At 40.3% G+C, this 21912-nt stretch overlaps 1 protein-coding gene across 1 annotated transcript; it reads right to left on the minus strand.

The window, feature by feature from the left end:
* Positions 1-16739: 16739 nt before the first annotated feature.
* Positions 16740-17962, minus strand: LOC311139169 (POU domain, class 3, transcription factor 2; the record flags this gene model as incomplete). The annotated part of the gene is made up of 1 exon (XM_084174061.1): positions 16740-17962. Exon 1 carries the CDS (start codon positions 17868-17870, stop codon positions 16740-16742), a length of 1131 nt encoding a protein of 376 aa, XP_084030187.1. The 5' UTR covers positions 17871-17962.
* Positions 17963-21912: the final 3950 nt, after the last annotated feature.

Consider the following 21912-nt stretch of genomic DNA (forward strand, 5'->3'; position numbering starts at 1 on the left):
CACAAAGAAAACAGGAGCTGCCTCCACTATTACAGCATTATTTCAACTTCAACATGTCAACATCATCAAATCACCTATGCTTAGTCTAATACAGTGACAACTAAAAGATACCAAAACAATTTAGTCCAATCAATGTAAGCTAAATATGATGTGGCTTTCCATGGTTCTGTGTGTGTGTGCGTGCATGCGCGTTCGTGCAAGTAGAAAAAAACATGTTGACTCACCCTACTTGTAGAGAAACGCCAATGCCATCCTCCTCTCGTTCATGTTAACGAAACGGTTGATCACTCTATCATACAGTACACACTTTTATATTTTGTTGTCCTAGCCTAACTTCCTTTCATGGACAACGTTAGCTAGTTAACATTAGCCTTCTATATCTAGCTACATATTGAACTTCCATCCTCTCAGGCAAGGGGCAAAATGTATGAATTTATGGTTGTATCAGAATCGCCATTATAATCATTGGCCAGTACAGAGAATTAAGTAAAACCACAAGTCCAAATCCCTATCTTCATCCATGGCTAATTTAGGAAAGGGACAATTTTAGCTAGCTAGCTAGCCACCGGAGGACAACAACACAACAAGATGCACAACGAGTTTCTGTTAATGAAGTATGCTCTCGATTCTCTTGACACTTTTTATTTTTTTTGTGTGCCAGGACCATTCACAGATGAGCTCACTCAGTTTAGCTCAACGCTGATTGGCTATTATTTTTATTTTATTTTTATCAAGGGAGGCCAAATGCTCGCTGGCTTACCTTGCAATCAATGCTACGGGCGGCGACAATGTGATACTCTTTTGGACCAGACAGCATAGACAATAAACAGAGACAGAGGGGAGCTGTTTCGCTCACTCGGATGCTTTCTCCAGTGAGATACATTCAGTCACTTGCGAATTGAAGGAAAATTATGAAACAGAGAGAGAAAGGATAAATTAAGCCTGGCTTCCCTTGGCATCCATGAATACACGCCACAGCATTTCAATGACTGAAAAATGTGTTTCACTGAGATCCAACTGTATCTGTATGTCACAGATATACTGTAGGCCAGGGATCATCAACTAGACTTAGGCGTGGGCTGAAGCGGATTGTCGGGGGGCTGGAACATAATTACAAATAGTTTGTAGACTAAAACATAATCAATTGAAACCTTTGCTTACATTTGTATACGATCATGTCTCTCTATTATGTGTGGGAATACTTAGGAACAGATTTCTAAAATGAAAATCTCTTGGAGCTGATTTCCTGGTGTTTTTACAGTCTTTTATGTCCAACAATGAAAATTCTAAAAAATGTAATAAAATGTAAGTTGGGGAACCCTGCTGTAGGCTATGTACCGCACTAACTGACTAATATAGACTAACTGACTAATAGAGGGCGCTGTGTTGAAGCCACCATTCCTCCATCTTGGCACTCCCCTATCATTGTAAAAAATATTTTGGAAGGTATAGAAATGCATTTATTAATGACTACATTTGTTTTTTTCCATGTTATTCTATTACAGACACTTTTAAATTATATACACTACCGTTCAAAAGTTTTAGAACACCTACTCATTCAAGGGTTTTTCTTTATTTTTACTATTTTCTACATTGTAGAATAATAGTGAAGACATTAAAACTATGAAATAACACATATGGAATCATGTAGTAACCAAAAAATAGACACCCTTTGCCTTGATGACAGCTTTGCACACTCTTGGCACTCTAAAACTTTGGCCCGGTAGTGTGTGTATATATATATATATATATTTTTTTTTTTACAAATATTTTCCTTAAAGTATAATTTTTTGAGATAACTAATGTTACTGTCCCCACTACAACAACAAAAATACTTAAATACATGCAAGTCTGTCCTTGAAACATTTAATTGAAATACTGTAGAATTCCATTCATTCCTATAGAGGACTGCTCCCAATGGGGAGTGCCAATATGGCCGACTGGTGGCTTCAAAGCCTCTCAATGGCCAATACATAGCATCAGCAATCCAGGGTTTATATATTTCATTGCATATACATCATGCCCATGCTTTGAGCTGGTCTGTGTCAGTTTTGTACTGTATTTCAACTTCTAAATGTAACCTTATTCTAAAGTATCTTTTGGCGCAGAAAGTGAAAAAAGAACACAGAGTTGAGAGAGAGAGAGAGAGAACTCGGTAATCCTCAGTAATCTCTGCTCACCCGATACAGTCCAGCTGATAAGAACCAAATATACCCCAGATCGTTCCACTTTATGATATAGGTATCAAACTTGGTAGACTAATACTAGATACCTTAAAGAACATTTAAAAGATTGGAGGCAGCAGGGTGCGAATTACATGGGAGCCACAGGGGCTCAACTCCCATGAATGAGACATTAACTCCCCTAAATGCAACAAAAGTCGAACTTTAGGGGGGGATCTCTAAATGTAATGCTAATTTAACCCCATTCTCCTATTTGTTTAAAATGCAGTGATAAATATGTTTTACTGTGGTAAATATGAAAATAAATGCTTCCAAATGAAACTAACACCCCCACTTCTCTGTCATGGTTTAAACCATTTATTTCTAGGTGGCTGCACAAACGTCTCCCTGTCCACTGCCTGTCCACTCAGTATTTATAAAAAATAGCCTTTATTCTAATGCATTAGATTTATCCGTTGATTTATCATTGTTTACTTTTGTCAGTCAGCTGTTTAGAGCTCTCATTGCTTTGTTTTTCAGATGTTCTCTGTACCATCCGTGGCCAGAAGAAGTAGACAATTTATTTAGCTTCATTATTTTCTATCACACAATATTTGTTTTCTTTCCTGGATCAGCTGATGATGGTTGCCAATATCACTAGACTACTAGCCTACAACTAGACACCAATGCGCATCCAATCCATCCAACATTAATAACAGTAGGCCTATAGTTGACTCTTTCAGTTAAAAGCATTCGATTTTGCAATGGCATAGGCCTACATTATTTTGGATTTGTGTGCCCGTAAGAACTGTTTTCACAGCGAAACATAATGAAATGCTACATAGGCATAGTTACACTTGCATTTTCCGAGATCTCCAAGATCCAGGAATTGTACAGGGTTTAAGATCAATATTCTAATTCAATTGTTAAATGCTTATAAATGACAAAGAACACTGTCAGAAATGCCATTAATGTAAGGAAAGAAAGGTAGTGTTTTATGTCACACGATCTGTGACGACTCCAAGCATTCAACTCATAAATGATGGACAATTCATGAACTAGGGTGTAAATATGTTTTGATTCAACTTGTGTACTATATTAAATGTAGGCTACCTGCTCTGCGTGTGTTCGTGTGTAAAATTGCCTCGGCTGAGAAGGTAGGCTACCGTTAGTGGTGTAGGCCTAGTGGAGGGTAAATGCAACTAAACACAGATTATCCACCTTTTTCAGAAAAAATGCATTGAAAGTATAGGGAACGTTACTATTTTCACCCCGACCACCAATCAGAGTTTACCCACCAATTTTTTTTACCACTACATCACTGGCTACTGGTAGTATAAATTGACCATAAACACAAAAAGTGTGCCTAATAACATTCAACGATTGCCATTGATTAGGCCTACATTAATTGATGCGTCGTGCTGACAAATTGGCCTTTTTTTGTAGCCTGAAAAGTTAGGGACACCTGAAATGAGGCTGAAACTGTCACGGGGAAAACAGGATGGTCACCCTAACACTTTTTGTGTTTTGTAAACAGATGTCTATTTCCATTCCTCAAATGGCGCGAGTGTACATGCATTGCACTGTTTGGATTATTTTGGAGTGGACGAACATGCACAGGTAGCATATTTTTTGAAGTGATTTGTTTGACAATCAGATGAAAGCATCATGACTGGTTGTGTTCACTCTGGGAGGCAGTCTAGGGAGCATGTCAGTCAACCAGATTGGGATTTCCTGTTAGAAGAAAATAGGGTAAAATCATTCCAAACAATATAAAAATGACTTTGTAATGTTATCTACGCATTAAATAAATCCCACAGATAATATAGACAATCATTCTGATCATCAAATTCTCCCAAGACCTTCATGGGGGTGATATTGAGGTCATTTTGACCGGCTACGGGAAAAAAAAAAAATGGACTGAGATAGAGCCACCAAATTTCACACACTGCTGGGACATGTCTAAAGAAGTATTTTGGGCTATAGTGTCACTGCATATTTTGTTCATTACCCTACTGGCTGCCATTTCCAATATGGCCACCAACCAGCTACATGGGGCCATATTGGACTAGATTCACTTGGGAATTTCTCCATAAATAATTGGTACATACAGACCAATGATGGCTCAAAATGTTTGAGGGGGTCTGAAAAACACAATAAAATGGCCCAAAAATGCCATATATACATACATATCCTTTAATCTTTTAGTAGAAAAGTGTGCCAAATTACTGTTTTTCATAAATGTTTTCATGGCTACTTCCAATAGTTTACATGTAAACAAAGTAAAATGGCTATTCCCTGAAGTCTACTGATTGCAATGACATATAATATGATATTCGGTTTTGTGTCAATTTTAAGAAAAATATAGAAAATTACATCATAATTTCTCAATCAAAGTTTGCACCGTAGCCTGTTGAATAATATCATTTTATGTGCATAAAACACATCATCCAAATGCCACGTCTGCCTATGCCTACACACATTGACTTGAATAAATGTCTCTCCCGAGTGGCGCAGTGGTCTAAGGCACTGCATCGCAGTGCTAGCTGTGCCATTAGAGATCCTGGTTCGAATCCAGGCTCTGTCGTAGCCGGCCGTGACCTGGAGACCCATGGGGCGGTGCACAATTGGCCCAGCGTCGTCCAGGGTAGGGGAGGGAATGGCCGGCAGGGATGTAGCTCAGTTGGTAGAGCATGGCGTTTGCAACGCCAGGGTTGTGGGTTCAACGCCAGGGTTGTGGGTTCGATTCCCACGGGGGGCCAGTATAAAAAAGAATGTATGCACTCACTAACTGTAAGTCGCTCTGGATAAGAGCGTCTGCTAAATGACTTAAATGTAAAATGTATTTTAACACCCTCAAACATCAAATTAGGCCTACCTAATTTGAAAATAGGCCATCATCACTGTCAATTGTGTATGATAATTCGTCTTGTTTTACGGGTGAAACGTCCAAGCTGCATCTGAATGCCAACCATAACCATTTGATCTCAATCGGTTTCATGAGAATATGTATTTAGATCTCTTCTTGAGTGATGTGAGTAAATACTCTTTGAGCGGATTTCAGAGCAGATGATATTAATGAGCTCAAGGGCGCCACTTTGGTTTTATAAGTGGGGGGGACGCTGATGGTTTCATCGTTTGATTCAGGTCTAGTGTGATTGAGTCAAAAAGAATAGCTAACGTTAGCCAACTTTTAGCCATCTCTCTCTCTAACGGTACATCAACTGGCACCAAGTTCATTTACTTCTGTGGTCCTCTGTAGCTATGTGGTCCTCTGTAGCTCAGCTGGTAGAGCACGGCGCTTGTAACGCCAAGGTAGTGGGTTCGATCCCCGGGACCACACATACACAAAAATGTATGCACGCATGACTGTAAGTCGCTTTGGATAAAAGCGTCTGCTAAATGGCATATCATACTTCTGAAACTGGATAAAACAAAGGCTACAAAACATCTCGGTACAAACAACAGCTGTTAAGATAGCTGGCTATTATTACTATCTGACAGATAACTAGAGGCTAGAGCTGACCTGGCTGTGGTAGCTACTACCTAGTGTAGCTTATTCATTAACCTCAGTCGAGAGGGGATGACACATTACATCAGGTTACAATACTAGCTCAGCACTGCGAATAAACACTCATTTTTTTCTGTTAAGTTTTAACATCAGTTACCTTGCCAGCTACATCAGTCAACTAAAGGGTAGCCAATTTCTGCTCTGCTTGCTTTTACAACTCGGTGAAAGACCGCAACACATACACACTGAACTATTCTCAACTCTCCAGTGCTGGTCCAGCCAGCCTTCCAGAAGCTTTGCCTTCACACAGCCTGTCAGCCCGCTCTGTGGTTTCCACAAGTGGTCCTAAATCCAGCCGGCTGAACACTCCAAACAGCCTACCTGTTTGGAGTGTCCTAAAGCACACCGTTGCCACTTTTTCTATCACATTGCAATGATAAAACTGTGGGGGGGGGGGGGGGGGGGGACAAAAATGCAATTTCAGAATTGCATCCCCCTGTCCCCAGTGAAAGTTGCCCACCTGAACAAGCTCCAGACTAGCCTACCTGTATTGTTTCTATCAGAGCACATTTATCGTTTGCCGCGCGCTGTTTAGCATCATGAGAAATAATCGCAACCATTCAGCACAATCATAAATCTTAAAAACCTCATAAGAAATTACGTGGTGTTTTTGGTTCTACAGTAACGTTTTAGTATGCTATTATTTTCAGGCTGTTATGCAGAATACTCATTCATAATTCATTAAGTGATATTGTGAGACATTAATTCATCGCTCCGGTGCGCTCCGGCAGCACTACACCATTGATTATACTCAGGTTTCCAAAATGACCACCAAACCAGCTCCATAGGGCCATAATGAACAAGATTCACATGGCCATATCTCAATAATAATTGGTAGGCCTACAGTTGAAGTCGGAAGTTTACATACACCTTAGACAAATACATTTAAACTCAGTTTTTCACAATTCCTGACATTTAATCCTAGTAAAGATTCCCTGTTTTAGGTGAGTTAGGATCACCACTTTATTTTAAGAATGTGAAATGTCAGAATAGTAGTAGCGAGAATGATTTATTTCAGGTTTTATTTATTTCATCACATTCTCAGTGGGTCAGAAGTTTACATACACTCAATTAGTATTTGGTAGCATTGTCTTTAAATTGTTTAACTTGGGTCAAACGTTTCAGGTAGCCTTCCACAAGCTTCCCACAATAAGTTGGGAGAATTTTGGCCCATTCCTCCTGACAGAGCTGGTGTAACTGAGTCAGGTTTGTAGGCCTCCTTGCTCGCACACGCTTTTTCAGTTCTGCCCACAAATGTTCTATAGGATTGAGGTCAGGGCTTTGTGATGGCCACTCCAATACCTTGACTTTGTTGTCCTTAAGCCATTTTGCCACAACTTTGGAAGTATGCTTGGGGTCATTGTCCATTTGGAAGACCCATTTGCGACCAAGCTTTAACTTCCTGACTGATGTCTTGAGATGTTGCTTCAATATATCCACATAATTGTCCTTCCTCATGATGCCATCTATTTTGTGAAGTGCACCAGTCCCTCTTGCAGCAAAGCACCCCCACAGCATGATGCTACCACCCCCGTGCTTCACGGTTGGGATGGTGTTCTTCGGCTTGCAAGCCACCCCCTTTTTCCTCCAAACATAACGATGGTCATTATGGCCAAACACTTCTATTTTTGTTTCATCAGACCAGAGGACATTTCTCCAAAAAGTATGATCTTTGTCCCCATGTGCAGTTGCAAACCGTAGTCTGGCTTTTTTATGGCGGTTTTGGAGCACTGGCTTCTTCCTTACTGAGCGGCCTTTCAGGTTATGTCAATGTTGGACTCGTTTTACTGTGGATATAGATACTTTTGTACCTGTTTCCTCCAGCATCTTCACAAGGTCCTTTGCTGTTGTTCTGGGATTGATTTGCACTTTTCGCACCAAAGTACGTTCTGTTCTGTGGTCCTCTGTAGCTCAATTGGTAGAGCATGGCGCTTGTAATGCCAGGGTAGTGGGTTCGATCCCCGGGACCACCCATATGTAAAAATGTATGCGCACATGACTCTAAGTCACTTTGGATAAAAGCGTCTGCTAAATGGCATATTATATTATTATTATCTCTAGGAGACAGAACGCGTCTCCTTCCTGAGCAGTATGATGGCTGCGTGGTCCCATGGTGTTTATACTTGCGTACTACTGTTTGTACAGATGAACGTGGTACCTTCAGGCGTTTGGAAATTGCTCCCAAGGATGAACCAGACTTGTGGAGGTCTACAAAAAAATTTCTGAGGTCTTGGCTGATTTCTTTTGATTTTTCTCACGATGTCAAGCAAAGAGGCACTGAGTTTGAAGGTAGGCCTTGAAATACATCTACAGGTACACCTCCATTTGACTCAAATAATTTTCTGGAATTTTCCAAGCTGTTTAAAGGCACAGTCAACTTAGCTTATGTAAACTTCTGACCCACTGGAATTGTGAAACAATGAATTATAAGTGAAATAATCTGTCTGTAAACAATTGTTGGAAAAATTACTTGTGTCATGCACAAAGTAGATGTCCTAACCGACTTGCCAAAACTATAGTTTGTTAACAAGACATTTGTGGAGTGGTTGAAAAACGAGTTTTAATGACTCCAACCTAAGTGTATGTAAACTTCCGACTTCAATTGTACATACAGCCCAATGATGGCTTAAAATATTTGACGGGGTCTGGAGAATACAATAAAATAGCCTAAGTATGCCATATACTGTATATGTATCCTTTAAATATTTGGTAGAAAAGTGGTGAAGAAGTGCCCAAAACTCTACCAAAATGACTAATTCTTAAACCTACTTTTATCTACATTTTGGAACCATGGACATGAAGCCATTCCAATAGAACTCTACTTAAGTGATAATGCCCGAGAAGCCGGTGTTTGGAGGATATATTGACATGGGTGTTGTTAGACCTGAGAAGAACTCGATGGCCGGCAAACCGTGCCAATATATCTTCCAAACACCGGCTTCGAGGGCATTATCACTTTTATACAACGGGTTACTAACATATTCAAATAACGTTATTTTGATTAATTTATTCATACTATTTCATCCTTCCACAAGATATAGTCCCGACACAAATATAGGGTTGCTACCCAAGCCGGTTGGTCGTTCGTTCTATCGGTTCGGTTGCCAGAGACGCGACCCAGTCGTTCAGTCTTTTTGTTCTCTATCTATGGACGCGACCCAGTCGTTCGTTCTAAATGTTCTATTGCCATACTGGCTGGCAACGTTCTTATCCCGTGCTTGCTAGCCAACTACGGCTAACTTACAGTCAAGTCAAACAGTGCAGCCAGAATAACAGTAAAGTAGCTGCATTTGCGTTTGTTTAAGCGGTTTTCTAGTGACATTTATTTGGATACTGTACATCCATAACAATGAGCTAATGATGCGCGATTTCGCCTGGCGTAGAAAATGTGCTCTCTCGTCAGGACACTGTTGTTCAAAGGAGCTAGCCAACAACAGAGCTAACACAATCACTTCAAACTGAAGCTGGAAAGACAGCAAACTAGCTGCACTTTGTTTTGTTTGACCTGTTTTCTATTGATAGAGCCTTCGAAAAGTATTCAGACTCCTTGACTTTTTCCACATTTTGTTACGTTACAGCCTTATTCTAAAATGGATGATAAAAAAATTATAATCCTCAGCAATCTACACACAATACCCCATAATGACATAAGTATTCAGACCCTCTGCTATGAGACTCGAAATTGAGCTCCGGTGCATCCTGTTTCCATTGATCATCCTTTTTCCAGTTTCTACGACTTGATTGGAGTCCACCTGTGGTAAATTCAATTGATTGGACATTATTTGGAAAGGCACAAACCTGTTTATATAAGTTCCCACAGTTGACAGTGCATGTCAGAGCAAAAACCAAGCCATGAGGTCGAAGGAATTGTCTGTAGAGCTCAGAGACAGGATTGTGTTGAGGCACAGATCTGGAGAAGGGTACCAAAAAATGTCTGCAGCATTGAAGGTCCCCAAGAACACAGTGGCCTCCATCATTCTTAAATGGAAGAAGTTTGGAACTACCAAGACTCTTCTTAGAGCTGGCCGCCCTGCCAAACTGAGCAATCGGGGGAGAAGGGCCTTGGTCAGGGAGGTGACCAAGAACCCGATGGTCACTCTGACAGAGCTCTAGAGTTCCTCTGTGGAGATGGGAGAACCTTCCAGAAGGACAACCATCTTTGCAGCACTCTACCAATCAGGCCTTTATGGTAGAGTGGCCAGACGGAAGCCACTCCTCAGTAAACGGCAAAACATCACGCCAGGGTAAGCCTACACAAAACACAACCCTTATTTGGGGTTTCTAAAATCCCCTATGGGAAAAATGAATGGTGGAAAAACGATTGGAACCATTTCCCTATTTGACCAATAGGTTTTATGGGTATTATGACTCATACTGTGGTACTCTATAGTGTGTAGGCCAGTGACACTAAATCGAAATTTAATCCATTTTAAATTCAGGCTGTAACACAACAAAATGTGGAAAAAGTTAAGGGGTGTGAATACTTTCTGAAGGCACTGTATGTCTATGGCCACAACGCAACAAGCTGTATATTTGGCGTGCATGCAGCCTTCCCAAATGTAGGCAACCGGTAACTGCCAAAATAAAGGAAACACTTGAGTAAATGAGGTATATAAATAATATGTAATGGTGTGGGGTGCATTTTCCTGGCATGGTTTAAGTCCACTTGTAGAATCTATGCCAAGAAGGCTCATTGAAGCTGTTCTGGCAGCTCGTGGTGGCCAAACACCCTTTTAAGACACTATGTTGGTGTTTCCTTTATTTTGGCAGTTACCTGTATGCGCTTGTGATAAAATTGAATCCAGTTATTTTTTAGAAACTATTGATCCTCTGTGGCTAAATTACACTCTGGTGTATTTTGAACATTGAGAGCGGGCTCCTGTGGTTTGCAACAACAACAAAAAAACCAGTTATGTTGCCTAATGAGAAGGTGCCTTAAATTGTTTAGTTTGTTAATTGACCAATGATTGGAAATTATGAAAGCATGTCTTAAAAATGAAATGAGCAATAGGCAAGATGTAAACCCATGTCCCTATCAATTTAAGAAGTTCTAAGAAAGAATGTGTTCCATGGGCTATACTAAACTGCCCCGCCTTTTAGGCTATTATTCAGCCAAGGACTCGCTAGATGGCACCAGAGGCTTGACGTTGCGCAACTTGAGCTGCGTGCAGCGGATAAGCGCCAAGCAGAACCGTGCATTGCGCGAGCTTAATGGGAAATTTCAAGCAACCTAAATAAAGAGGAAGGTGTAATTAACATGTCGCAGTATTAATTGCAACTGAACGAAAGAAGTGCACAATAACATCGTTTATTTATTTTGTATAATTAGGCGTTTCTTCTGTAAGGGTCGAGATAGATCAGCGGCCGGTGCATTTCATGGAAAACATTGAAATGGCATTGTGGTCTCCTGCACACTTTCCTTTGGAATATTTGGTCTTATTCGAATAAAATATGTTACTGGTATATGCAAAGATGCTCAGTAAAGGCTCATTAAACAAACAAAGGCTATGTAAACAAAACTAAATAATAATAATAATGACACTTGCAATAATAATAAATGTACATCGACCTACAAATCTGTCAAGTAGGCTAGGATAAACCATTTCCACAAATTCCCAAAAGAAAGACATGTAGACCTAGCTCTGCAGTTATTATATTTGCATTTCTTCATTCGTAGGGAGTCTTTGAGGCAGCCTGCAGCCAAGTCCATCCAAATGTAACAATCAAGTGTTAATGGTGGATTGGCACTAAGGAGTCATCTAACCATATGGTATTAGGCTATACAGCATCGCCGTACATGGAGACTGACAGAGCATTTCGTAACGAAGGCCTTGCTTAAAAGGAAAGCTATGCTTCTTCGCCTTAAATAAATCCTCTTTGCTGTTGAACTCAGATATTTGCTTTACCATTTGATGACAGTTCGTAGCCTAGGCCTACCTATCAATATCAAGACTATTGAAGTTCCATTAGATCAGGTTACATTAACACTTTCAAACCACCTTCCACCCTTTCACATCAAAACGGTATTGAACTTGTGAAGCATCGAGTGTTACTATGTGTCTATAGAAAGGTTGATAAGTATGATTGGCTCAGATTATCATCATATGATCGCATGTAAACAAAATGGAAAAAATAAGGAACATCCACGTGTTTTCAAGGTTTCTAAATTATGCAATATGATATGGCATTTTGCTTTGAATTATTGGATTAAATTATCCCCCCAAAATGTTTTATCGGTCAAAAAAACATTATGAAAATATTAGGCCTATTAGTTTGTCTACAGAACTAATCACCGTGGAGGACATGGTGGCCTACATGAAAATCAGTAGCCTAAACGGCAAATAGCTTGGAACAAAAAATGTAAACTTGATGACAACGTTATGGTGAGTATGCCTAAGGTTTCAATCGATTAGTCTACGTCTGTATCGTTATGAATAAGGTGAAGACAAAAGGTGAGAATTGATGGTACGAGAAATGTAGAGCCTACATCGAAAAGAAGCATCATGAGTAATCTTTTTTAACATTTTTTTTTTTGTCATTTAGCAGACGCTCTTATCCAGAGCGACTTACAGTTAGTGAGTGCATACATTTTCCCACAACCCTGGCGTTGCAAGCGCCATGCTCTACCAACTGAGCTACAACTTGGCCACTGAGCCGCGAGGCCAGGGTCTCGTTTCCCAGTTGCGATTTAACGTAAGCATTACGATGATCGTACCAGATGCATCGTTATTTATGAGCCAACTTTTTACTTTTTCCCAAACAAGCACATAGATAGAACGTTCGCGAAGTGCGTCGTTGGACCATTTGTGTCGAAAGAGAAGCAGCGCCCCACTGGACATAATAGTTGAATAAACGTTGTTTCCACATAATTTCAATGAAATTACGTTGAACCAAGGTGGAATAGACTTTGAGTTAACTTAGTATTGTAATTATTCTACAATACCGACGATGGATCAGCTCCTAGAGATATTATCACCTTTGGCTGCAAATATTGAAGCGACTTACCCTACAATAATGCATTAAATCAAGATTTGGCACATCATTCCGTACATTGTTACACATTAAATATATTGAGGCAAAAAGCACAGACAATAGCCTAGAATTAGCCAAATATAATTCAATTGATTGAACATCAAATTGATTTCAATGTGATTTAAATATATAGGCTACATTATAGGCTACGTAGGCCTATCTTTTGCAGTCATCTCGGTTTTCATTTGAAGCATGCATCGTTTTATTATTCACTTGTTTGTAACAAATGCAAGACATGCGTTCTGAACTTATTCGCAGTCACAGAGAGACAGATGAACTTCTTGATTATGTGTTTAGCGGAGATCTTCTGTGTATAAAGTGACGCGGAACGGCAAAAAAAAACATCTAACGATGCACTTAGATGTTCTACGAGTGGTCTGAGGCCGTCGGTAAATAACGAGCGTTATTTTGTGCAACTTTAGGAATTATGGTTATGGGAAACAGCTCGGCTACCATACACCATAAGATGATTCTAAAGATGATCTTAACGCTACGAAGGCTCTGAGAAGCGAGGCCCTGGTCTGGGTTGTGACCACAGAGTTAGAAAGAGGACTCTCAAATCTTGATTATATTTAGTTAATTCTAGGCTACTGTCTGTACTTTTTGCCTCAATATATTTCATGATATCTAACAACATGTGCGGAATGATTAGCCAAATCTTGATTTAGTGCGTTATAGGGTAGGCCTAAGCATTTAAAATAAGCCCTTTCAATATTTGCAGCCATAGGTGGTAATATCCCTCTAGGAGCTGATCCATCATCAGTATTGTGGAATAAAAGCTTGTTTTAGCATGAGCAGGACTTTCACCATTTTGAAGTAGTCAACATGATTCCATCCGGGTCATCAGGAGGGCTAAGCCAATGAATTATAGTCATGAGCAAACATTCGCAGTAAATCGCCAACCTTGGCTTCATACCGGTTCAAACAACACACTACAGGTGGCAGTATGCACCCTTTCAGTTTGTTTGCCAAGTCATAAAAGTAGTAGAAGAAGAAAATGGACTACTTCCAATAGCGCTGCCCATGCGCTAACAGACGCCATAATAGGACAGATACAATGATGCCATGTCTATCGGTCTATGGTTGTGATCTATAGTTATATTATTTTGAAACCATGTCCGAATGGATTCATTGATCCTAATCTATACGTCCACAGAGCTCAATGGTGTTGTGGTCCATTTGACCTGTGGAATGGACACAGGACATAGGCCTACATTTAGCCTACAAAAAACTGCATGCTGTTGAGGGTGCAGAAACCTCTGAAACGAAATAGGCCTATAGCCTATATTTTCCCTATAGCCGAGGCTCACCACCCATTTGCTCATATTAAATATTTTTGTATTGTCAGTAAATATGAACGAATGCACAGAAATGTCATAGCTCTCGTGAAACTGTAACTTGCATTAATTAGGTCTTAGCGTTTGGTTGGCATAATACAATGCCCCGTAGCCATGAACTGATAAACATTTAAAATATTGTTATTGTTCTGAATTTCAACATGATATAAACCAACTCAATGCCTCTCTTCTTGCAAAACCCAAAATGAACCAAATTCGCCATCATGACGTGATGACCACGAAAAGACCATTGATGAGAATACAATTTTTTAAAAGATGGTGGGAAATAGCCAGAAAGACCATGTTCCATGCAGCTTTGAATAAATATACATTAGATCTTGACATTGAAAAAAGCTTTTTAATATCAACCCCATTATTTAAAAATGTGCAAGTCTTTGTTCATGTCATATCAAGTGATGAAATATGACCTAAACATATTTATATCACCACCTCTGCGTGTTTAACCCCCAGGTTTATCCAGATCAATTAAAAGTGAATGTGACAAACGTGGAAAAACAAAAAAACGAACAAAACAAAAACCAAACATCGAATTTGTACATCCCATAGTTTGATTTTCAGAGAATTGTAAGATTGGTCGATTAATTCAAGCTACAGAAGAAATATGATCAATGCCATGACCCTTTTTCTTTTAAAGATAAAGTAAGATTAGACAAGCTGCTTCCAAATGAGAAGAACACAAGTCCCTGGATATAATTTGCATAAAATAAAACAAAGCTACGGAGAACAAGCCATATGGTTATCAGAAAACATGTACAGGCTATGGCAATCCCGCTGAAATAAAAAATACTATCTCTCCCCCCTTATGACTAACCTATATTCCATAAGCCTTTTCGATGCCATTTATATATCTATTGTACTTTGTGTCATCTATAAAAGTCATTATAGAATAAATTACAATCTCAATAACAAAATAATAAAATTAAAATATTTGATCATTCTTCCCAAATCGCAATGATACCAAAACAAAAGAAAATCAACATGTCTGAAAGACGGCAAGGATCAAATAAAATCCTCACCTATGATAAATAATAAAATATTATTTATTATTATTATTATTATTATTATTATTATTATTATTATTATGTGGTGCCAGGTGACTTATTTTTGACAAAACGCCTACGTTGTTTTTAAAGTTGATATAAAATGTAGGCTACTTAAATATCTATTTCCTTTTGTAAAGGAATTATACATCTTTTAAATAAAATATATTTCAGCGAGCATATCGCCTTCCTTTGTCAATCTGTGGGCTGATTCATTATTTAGTTGCCAATCAATTAGAACATAATTATTTAAAGCATATATTTGACTAAAAAATATAATGTCAGGTGGACATTACTGAAAGCCAATGACAGGACATGTGAAGTCAATTCTGTCAATCCAATTGAATTCAAATCAATGAAATGCCTCTGATTTTAACATAAAATGCGTCTCAAACACATTACACTGCAAACAAGCATAATTTCAGCTACAAAGAACTTTAAATAAAAATACATGGTAGGCTATTGAAACCTAAAATTGTGTCAAAACCATTTGGAATAAAAAAATAAACAGCTAAAACCTGTTTATGTTTTGAAAACACCGAAAGAAAAAAAGTGCCCCAGTGAGAAGGAACTAAGCCATGACTGTTAAGTTATACAATATTTACAAAATTGATCACAATGTTCTGTGAAACTTGGTGATATATCTTGCTCTAGAAAAGTGCCAGGTTTCCATCGCCACGTAGCCCTTCCGTGACCTGACTGCTAGCTGCTGGCGACGTGGCGTGGAGCGGAGCTCAGTGTTGGCAGCCTTTTGTGTTTAGAACCGCACGTGCTGATATCATTGAGAGAACAAGGAGGATGATGTGTTCTTGTGTGCGTCCAAACGAAATATCAAAACCATACGACATATGTGGTATCAATTATTCAATTATTCGAACTGCACTGGACAATAATAATAATAATAATAATAATAATAGGGATATAACAGGTAACAGGCAAAATAATAAAGCTTTCGCCCATAATAATTTGCCTAAACGCCTCAAAGCAATGTTGAAAGTCAAAACTAACTGGAAAAAGATGACTGACAGATGATCAACCCTCACACATTTCTCAGGCGATGCTCAACCCCAGCTGCTTGTCTGGGACAGAGAAATGGCGTTTAGGCTATATTTATAGAATGCAGCTCTCATGACTTTTCTTGTCGGACGCACACGTCCAGTACAAAACAATGATGTATACGCAGCGCCATGTGTTGAATAGACTAGAAAAGTCGAGAATGTAAACCATTTTAGCTAAGAATCTCGAGGCTAGTTTTAAACGATAATTCCCTTTACGCCAAGTATTTTTCACAATAGGGCTACACCTTGAAACTGCGTCGAGTCACAGTGCTAGGCATATCCTCGAACATATGTTCTCTTAGCTCTTGAAGAAAACAATTTCCACTCCATCGCTAATAATATTCGGGTTTTCAATGGTATTCAATGCAGATATTGTGTAAGTAGCCTACTCACTGCCATAGGCCAGGCTATTATACATAAAACACCCACTATCGCTCATAGTCCAGTGAATTATATATAATTTTCAGGATAAATAAAATCAGGAAAAGTCAAATAGCGAAAGAGTGGTCCGTTATTGTTCATTGAACCGGTGTTTGGACTCCATGATGTGGCGGTGTGTCCCCGTACACATCCTCGGTTCCAGGAAGCGGTCCACCGGGAGGAGTCATCCGTTTCTCTTTTTGTCTCCTGTTACAAAACCAAACCCTCACCACCTCTTTCTCCAGCTGTAGACCGTCCGCCAGGGAAGTAATTTCCGCCGCTGCGGGTTTAGGACACTTCAAGAAATGGGTCTCCAAAGCCCCTTTTACGCTTACCTCGATAGAGGTCCGTTTTTTCCTTTTCCTCCCTTGTGCAGCGATTTTGTCCAAGCTGGTTGGGCTGCCCGAGGTGGAATCCGCTTCTTCCAACCACTTGTTCAACAAAGGCTTGAGCTTACACATGTTTTTGAAACTGAGCTGCAGGGCCTCGAACCTGCAAATAGTGGTTTGGGAAAACACATTTCCATACAGCGTTCCCAAAGCGAGTCCGACGTCAGCCTGAGTGAAGCCCAGCTTGATCCTCCGCTGCTTAAACTGCTTGGCGAACTGCTCCAAGTCGTCCGAGGTCGGTGTATCCTCGTCCGAATGGTCGTGGTGACTCTGTTGCTGGTGCTGGGACGCCTGGTGGCCGTGGTCGCTGAGATGCGGGCTGTGGTGGTCTTCGTGTGCGTCTCTTAGGTTGTGGTGGTGCATTCCCTGTCCGCTGCCTGGAATCAGGCCGTTGACGCTGAATCCGGGCTGTGAATAAATAAGGCTCTGGCCATTGGATGTTGCCATGCTGGGTATGTGGGCTGCGGTAGTTCTCCACGCTCGGGCGTCGTGGTGGTTCCCATGCGACTGGTGCACCAGGTGGGGCGGTCGCGGCTGGTGCTGGTGCTGCAGGTTGTTGGAGCTGTGCATCTCGTCTCTGGTGCCCTGCACCGCAGGTTTGATGTCCTGCTCGCCGAGGGGACTGGTTGACCACGGAGCTCCCTCTCCGTGCGACAGTGCCGTTATCCACTGGTGCGCGTGGCTGAGCGGGTGACTGTTGCTCTGCAATGAGTAGTCACTCTGCAACAGGGTCTGCGCGTCCCTGTACGCCGATGCTTGCTGCATGCTCCCGGGCTCCGAGTGCACAATGGATGCGCTGGAGGTGAGGATATTATAATGATTAGACGCTGTGGTCGCCATGACTCTCGGAGCCGGACTGATCGCTCTTATTAAAGGAACCTTGCATTTGACAGTTACTGTTTTGCCACAGGCGTCTCCCAGGCACTCTGCCAAGTGGACACAGCGGCGCGCACCTGCACTCCGCCTCGTCCTGCCGTTCATTGGACAGAAATGGCTAATGGACGTGGTTGCTACTGGCAACAGCCCTTTCATTGGACGTTGGAGAGGCTCAACAAACACTACCTCTTTCTAGAGAACTGCGAGTTCTGCTGCGGCACCTCTGAAACGTGAGAGACCGAGTGCGGCATGGAAAACGGAGAGGGAATGGGCACTGGCCGAGATTTTCAATGGAACTGTAAGGCATATCTAGCTTTTCTCAAATTAATACGATAATGTTTTAAACCAATATATGAATATCATGACTGCAGATCATACGAGTGATGCATGATTCAAATGCTTTTGTGAAAAATCCAGTTGAATACGGTTATATCTTCGTCTATTTATTTGGAGTAAATTGTTTTTGTATTTAATTTATTTCCATAGCTTTTTCAGACATTGAATGTTATTCAGACTTACAATAATTGTGTGGGCGTTCTCATATTTTGGGTGTTCAGTTTGTGGCGAAAACTTTTTTTCTTCAAGGATACAGTTTTGTTTGAGGTAGTAGGCCTATAGTTGCAGTTACATTTGTTATGTATTCATTATGTTATTAGGCATATACTATGAGATATGATATGGATTCCTTGATATTGAATAGCTTAATGAGAGTAACTGAGACTTATTGCGAGGATTAGTGCTGGTTGCATTGTTTAAATTATTGTAGGGCTAATCCTTTTTTCTGGCCAAAAATGCATCGAATGAAAACATGTTTTACTGTGAACCTGTATAGATACATGCTTTGTACCACTGACAGTACTTTGCGTGTGCATGTGTTACGTGATCTGTTTGTATAGAATGTCGGTGATGTAACGCCATTTCCCTCTGCATTGCATATGCTCTACAATACTGGGATGTATTGTATGACAATACAAATATAAGGCTAAGTACAATAAACATTTAACAGAATCAAACTAGTCTTGGCGCCATGAACATATGAAGGTGGAAACCTTCAAATAATAACTTTCAATAATAGGCTACTTATGACTCAAATTGTTTACATCAGAAGCTAGACATAGCAGTCTTGTATTAAAAAACACAATTTATGATAGACTGTTTAGTAGTATGCATTTAAAACAGGTTCGCATACTGTCAGTCAACTATGGGCACGCGGTTCATTGGCTATGATGTCATTGTTGTTTTGTGTGGGTGTGCGTGTGCGTGTGCGTGTGAAACGCTTCCACCTCAGACCTATGAAAATCAGGTCTGAAATGGTAGGAGTTTTCATATTCGTTTGGGCACTATATTTTATTTGGTTTAGTAGAAAAATTCGTTGATGTAATTTGGAAATACCAAATTGAACATGTTTGGATTATGGAGAACTACACTAATATAAAACGTCTACGATAAAACAAAGTTGGACCACCACAACAATGTCAAACAATGACGGTAAGAGATTATAAAAGTTGTGCGTCACAAAGCAGATGCATAAAAGGCCTATGGAACAGAGACAGGAACATCTTTTTTTTTGCGCCAATATTTCAAATATTTGAATAAGCATTGCATCTGCTTAGGTGTTTTCATGGTAGGCCTAACTAACTAACTCTAGCCAAAGTTTGCATTCGATGATTAAATTGGGCTTACTCAACACACGTTCCACAGTGGCTAAGAAGTGAACGTCATGCGTAATGCATTAAGGACAGTGCTGAATTCGGTTATATAGGCAAGACTAGTGTCGTGTTGCCTAAGTATACTTTTCAAATCGAAACCCTCCGGAGTGTCGCAGTGGTCTAAGGCACTGCATCGCAGTGCTAGCTGTGCCACTAGAGATCCTGGTTCGAATCCAGGCTCTGTCGTAGCCGGCCGTGACCTGGAGACCCATGGGGCGGTGCACAATTGGCCCAGCGTCGATTCCCAGCAGGGATGTAGCTCAGTTGGTAGAGCATGGCGTTTGCAACGCCAGGGTTGTGGGTTCGATTCCCACGGGGGGCCATTATGAAAAAAATAAAAAAATAAAAAATGTATGCACTCACCAACTGTAAGTCGCTCTGGATAAGAGCGTCTGCTAAATGAATAAAACGTAAAAAGTATGATCTTTGGACAATTAGCTTTCAATATGGTACTTAATCGATTCAAATATAGGGAAAATAAGTAATACAAATAATAGTACAATGAAATCAATATTTTATGTCTGAAGTAAGCCTATACACATAGTGTGTCTATACAGGGTTGGGGAGTATCTGATTACATGTAGCCTAATCATGTAATCTGATTACAAAAAACGAATTGTAATCAGTTATGTTACCAGCAAAAATACTGAAATCAGATTACAGATACTTTTAAAAAACGAAATGATTACTAATTGTGCTACTTTTAAATGTAGAAGGGATGTTTGGGAAAAAATACATTGACACCTTACTGTTTTCTCAATGACATCCAATTCATCTTAGAAAATGGCGCAAGTTTAAGTTTGCTCCACCTGCGCGAGTCTGACCACAAGTCAGAGACCACTATGACACACCAAATGCGTTTGATGGATTCTTTTTGTCTTCTTCTTATGCTTCTTAAAGGGAAAGTAACTGAAAGTAATCAGATTGTTACTGAGTTTGGGTAATCCAAAAGTTGTTACTGATTACAATTTTGGTAACTAACGGATTACATTTAGAAAGTAACCTACCCAACAGCTGGGTAGGTTACTTTCTACTACGCCATATTGTAGGCCTCGTCATAGCCTACATTTATGATTTGAGATTGTAGGCCTATAGGCCTACAATATGGCGTAGTAGGCCTAATAGTCTACAACAGGGCTCTCCAAACCTGTACCTGGAGAGCTACCATCCTTTAGGTTTTCAATCCAACTCCAGTTGTAAATAACCTGATTCAGTTTATCAACCAGCTAATTACTAGAATCAGGTGTGCTAGGTTAGGGTTGGAGCGAAAACCTACAGGACGGTAGCTCTCCAGGAACAGGGTTGGAGAGCCCTTGTCTACAATCATAAAAAAATAAGTCATTTTTTTCTCACTTAGGCCAATATAATATAAGCCTAAAATGTTTCTTAGAGTGGGAGTCGACTGGCTGATGTTTAGTCAGTGAAGCATCAAGGACAGAAGTGCATACAAGCGGCTTAGTGAGATCACGCCTCGGTCCGTGGCGTGGTGCGCAGGTGTCAAACCCGCCACAGCTGCCGTCCTCTCTCTCCTCCTCTCTGTGCCGCTCAGGGATAGGATAGGACATTGTCCAAAGAGAGACATTCTTGTCGCAACACTGCTGGTTGCCATAGAGAAGAGTAAATTAAACAACAGAGCTCACGTCACAGCTACTTTCGCCCCCTCTTCTTGAATATCTAAAGGCCTATTTAAAGGGGCCCTCTGGTGGGACAAAGGCTGGAGGGAGAAAGGGAGGGAGTGGATGTTATAGGGAACGTTGAAGGAGAAGGGATGAGAGGGAGGGAGGGAGGGAGTGAGATGGGGAGAGAGGAGTGAGAGTTTATGTGTGTGCCTGAGAGAGTAGTTATGATAGGCCTACAAACGACATAAGGGGTTAAAACTGGCCCCACTTCTCCATTCTCAAACTTTTGTGCATAATCGAAGCAAATTTTCAGTCACAAATAATAGGCCAAACTACTCGCTTGAATCCTCTTTAATCGGTTAGGCTACTATCAGCCTAGGGTGCAGGCCAAATACAATAGCCCTCTGAAATATCCCTAATAAATATATGAATATTTTGGAGCTTGGAATTGACCACCAGAACAAACAGGCCTACAACGTATTCAACCATAAGTATGGGAAAACCGTATGAATATTTTTTTGGGGAAAACTAAAATATTATGAAATCGAAATGAATTCAATTCAATCGAATATTAAAACAGCTAACGATCAAAATGTAGCCTATAAAAGCTCAACAAACCTTCAATTTACATAATAAAGGCATATAGGCCTATTAATATAGGTACCATTATTGGATAAT

Source organism: Coregonus lavaretus (genome assembly GCF_964263955.1).
Source record: "Coregonus lavaretus genome assembly, chromosome: 13".
Lineage (NCBI taxonomy): Eukaryota > Metazoa > Chordata > Actinopteri > Salmoniformes > Salmonidae > Coregonus > Coregonus lavaretus.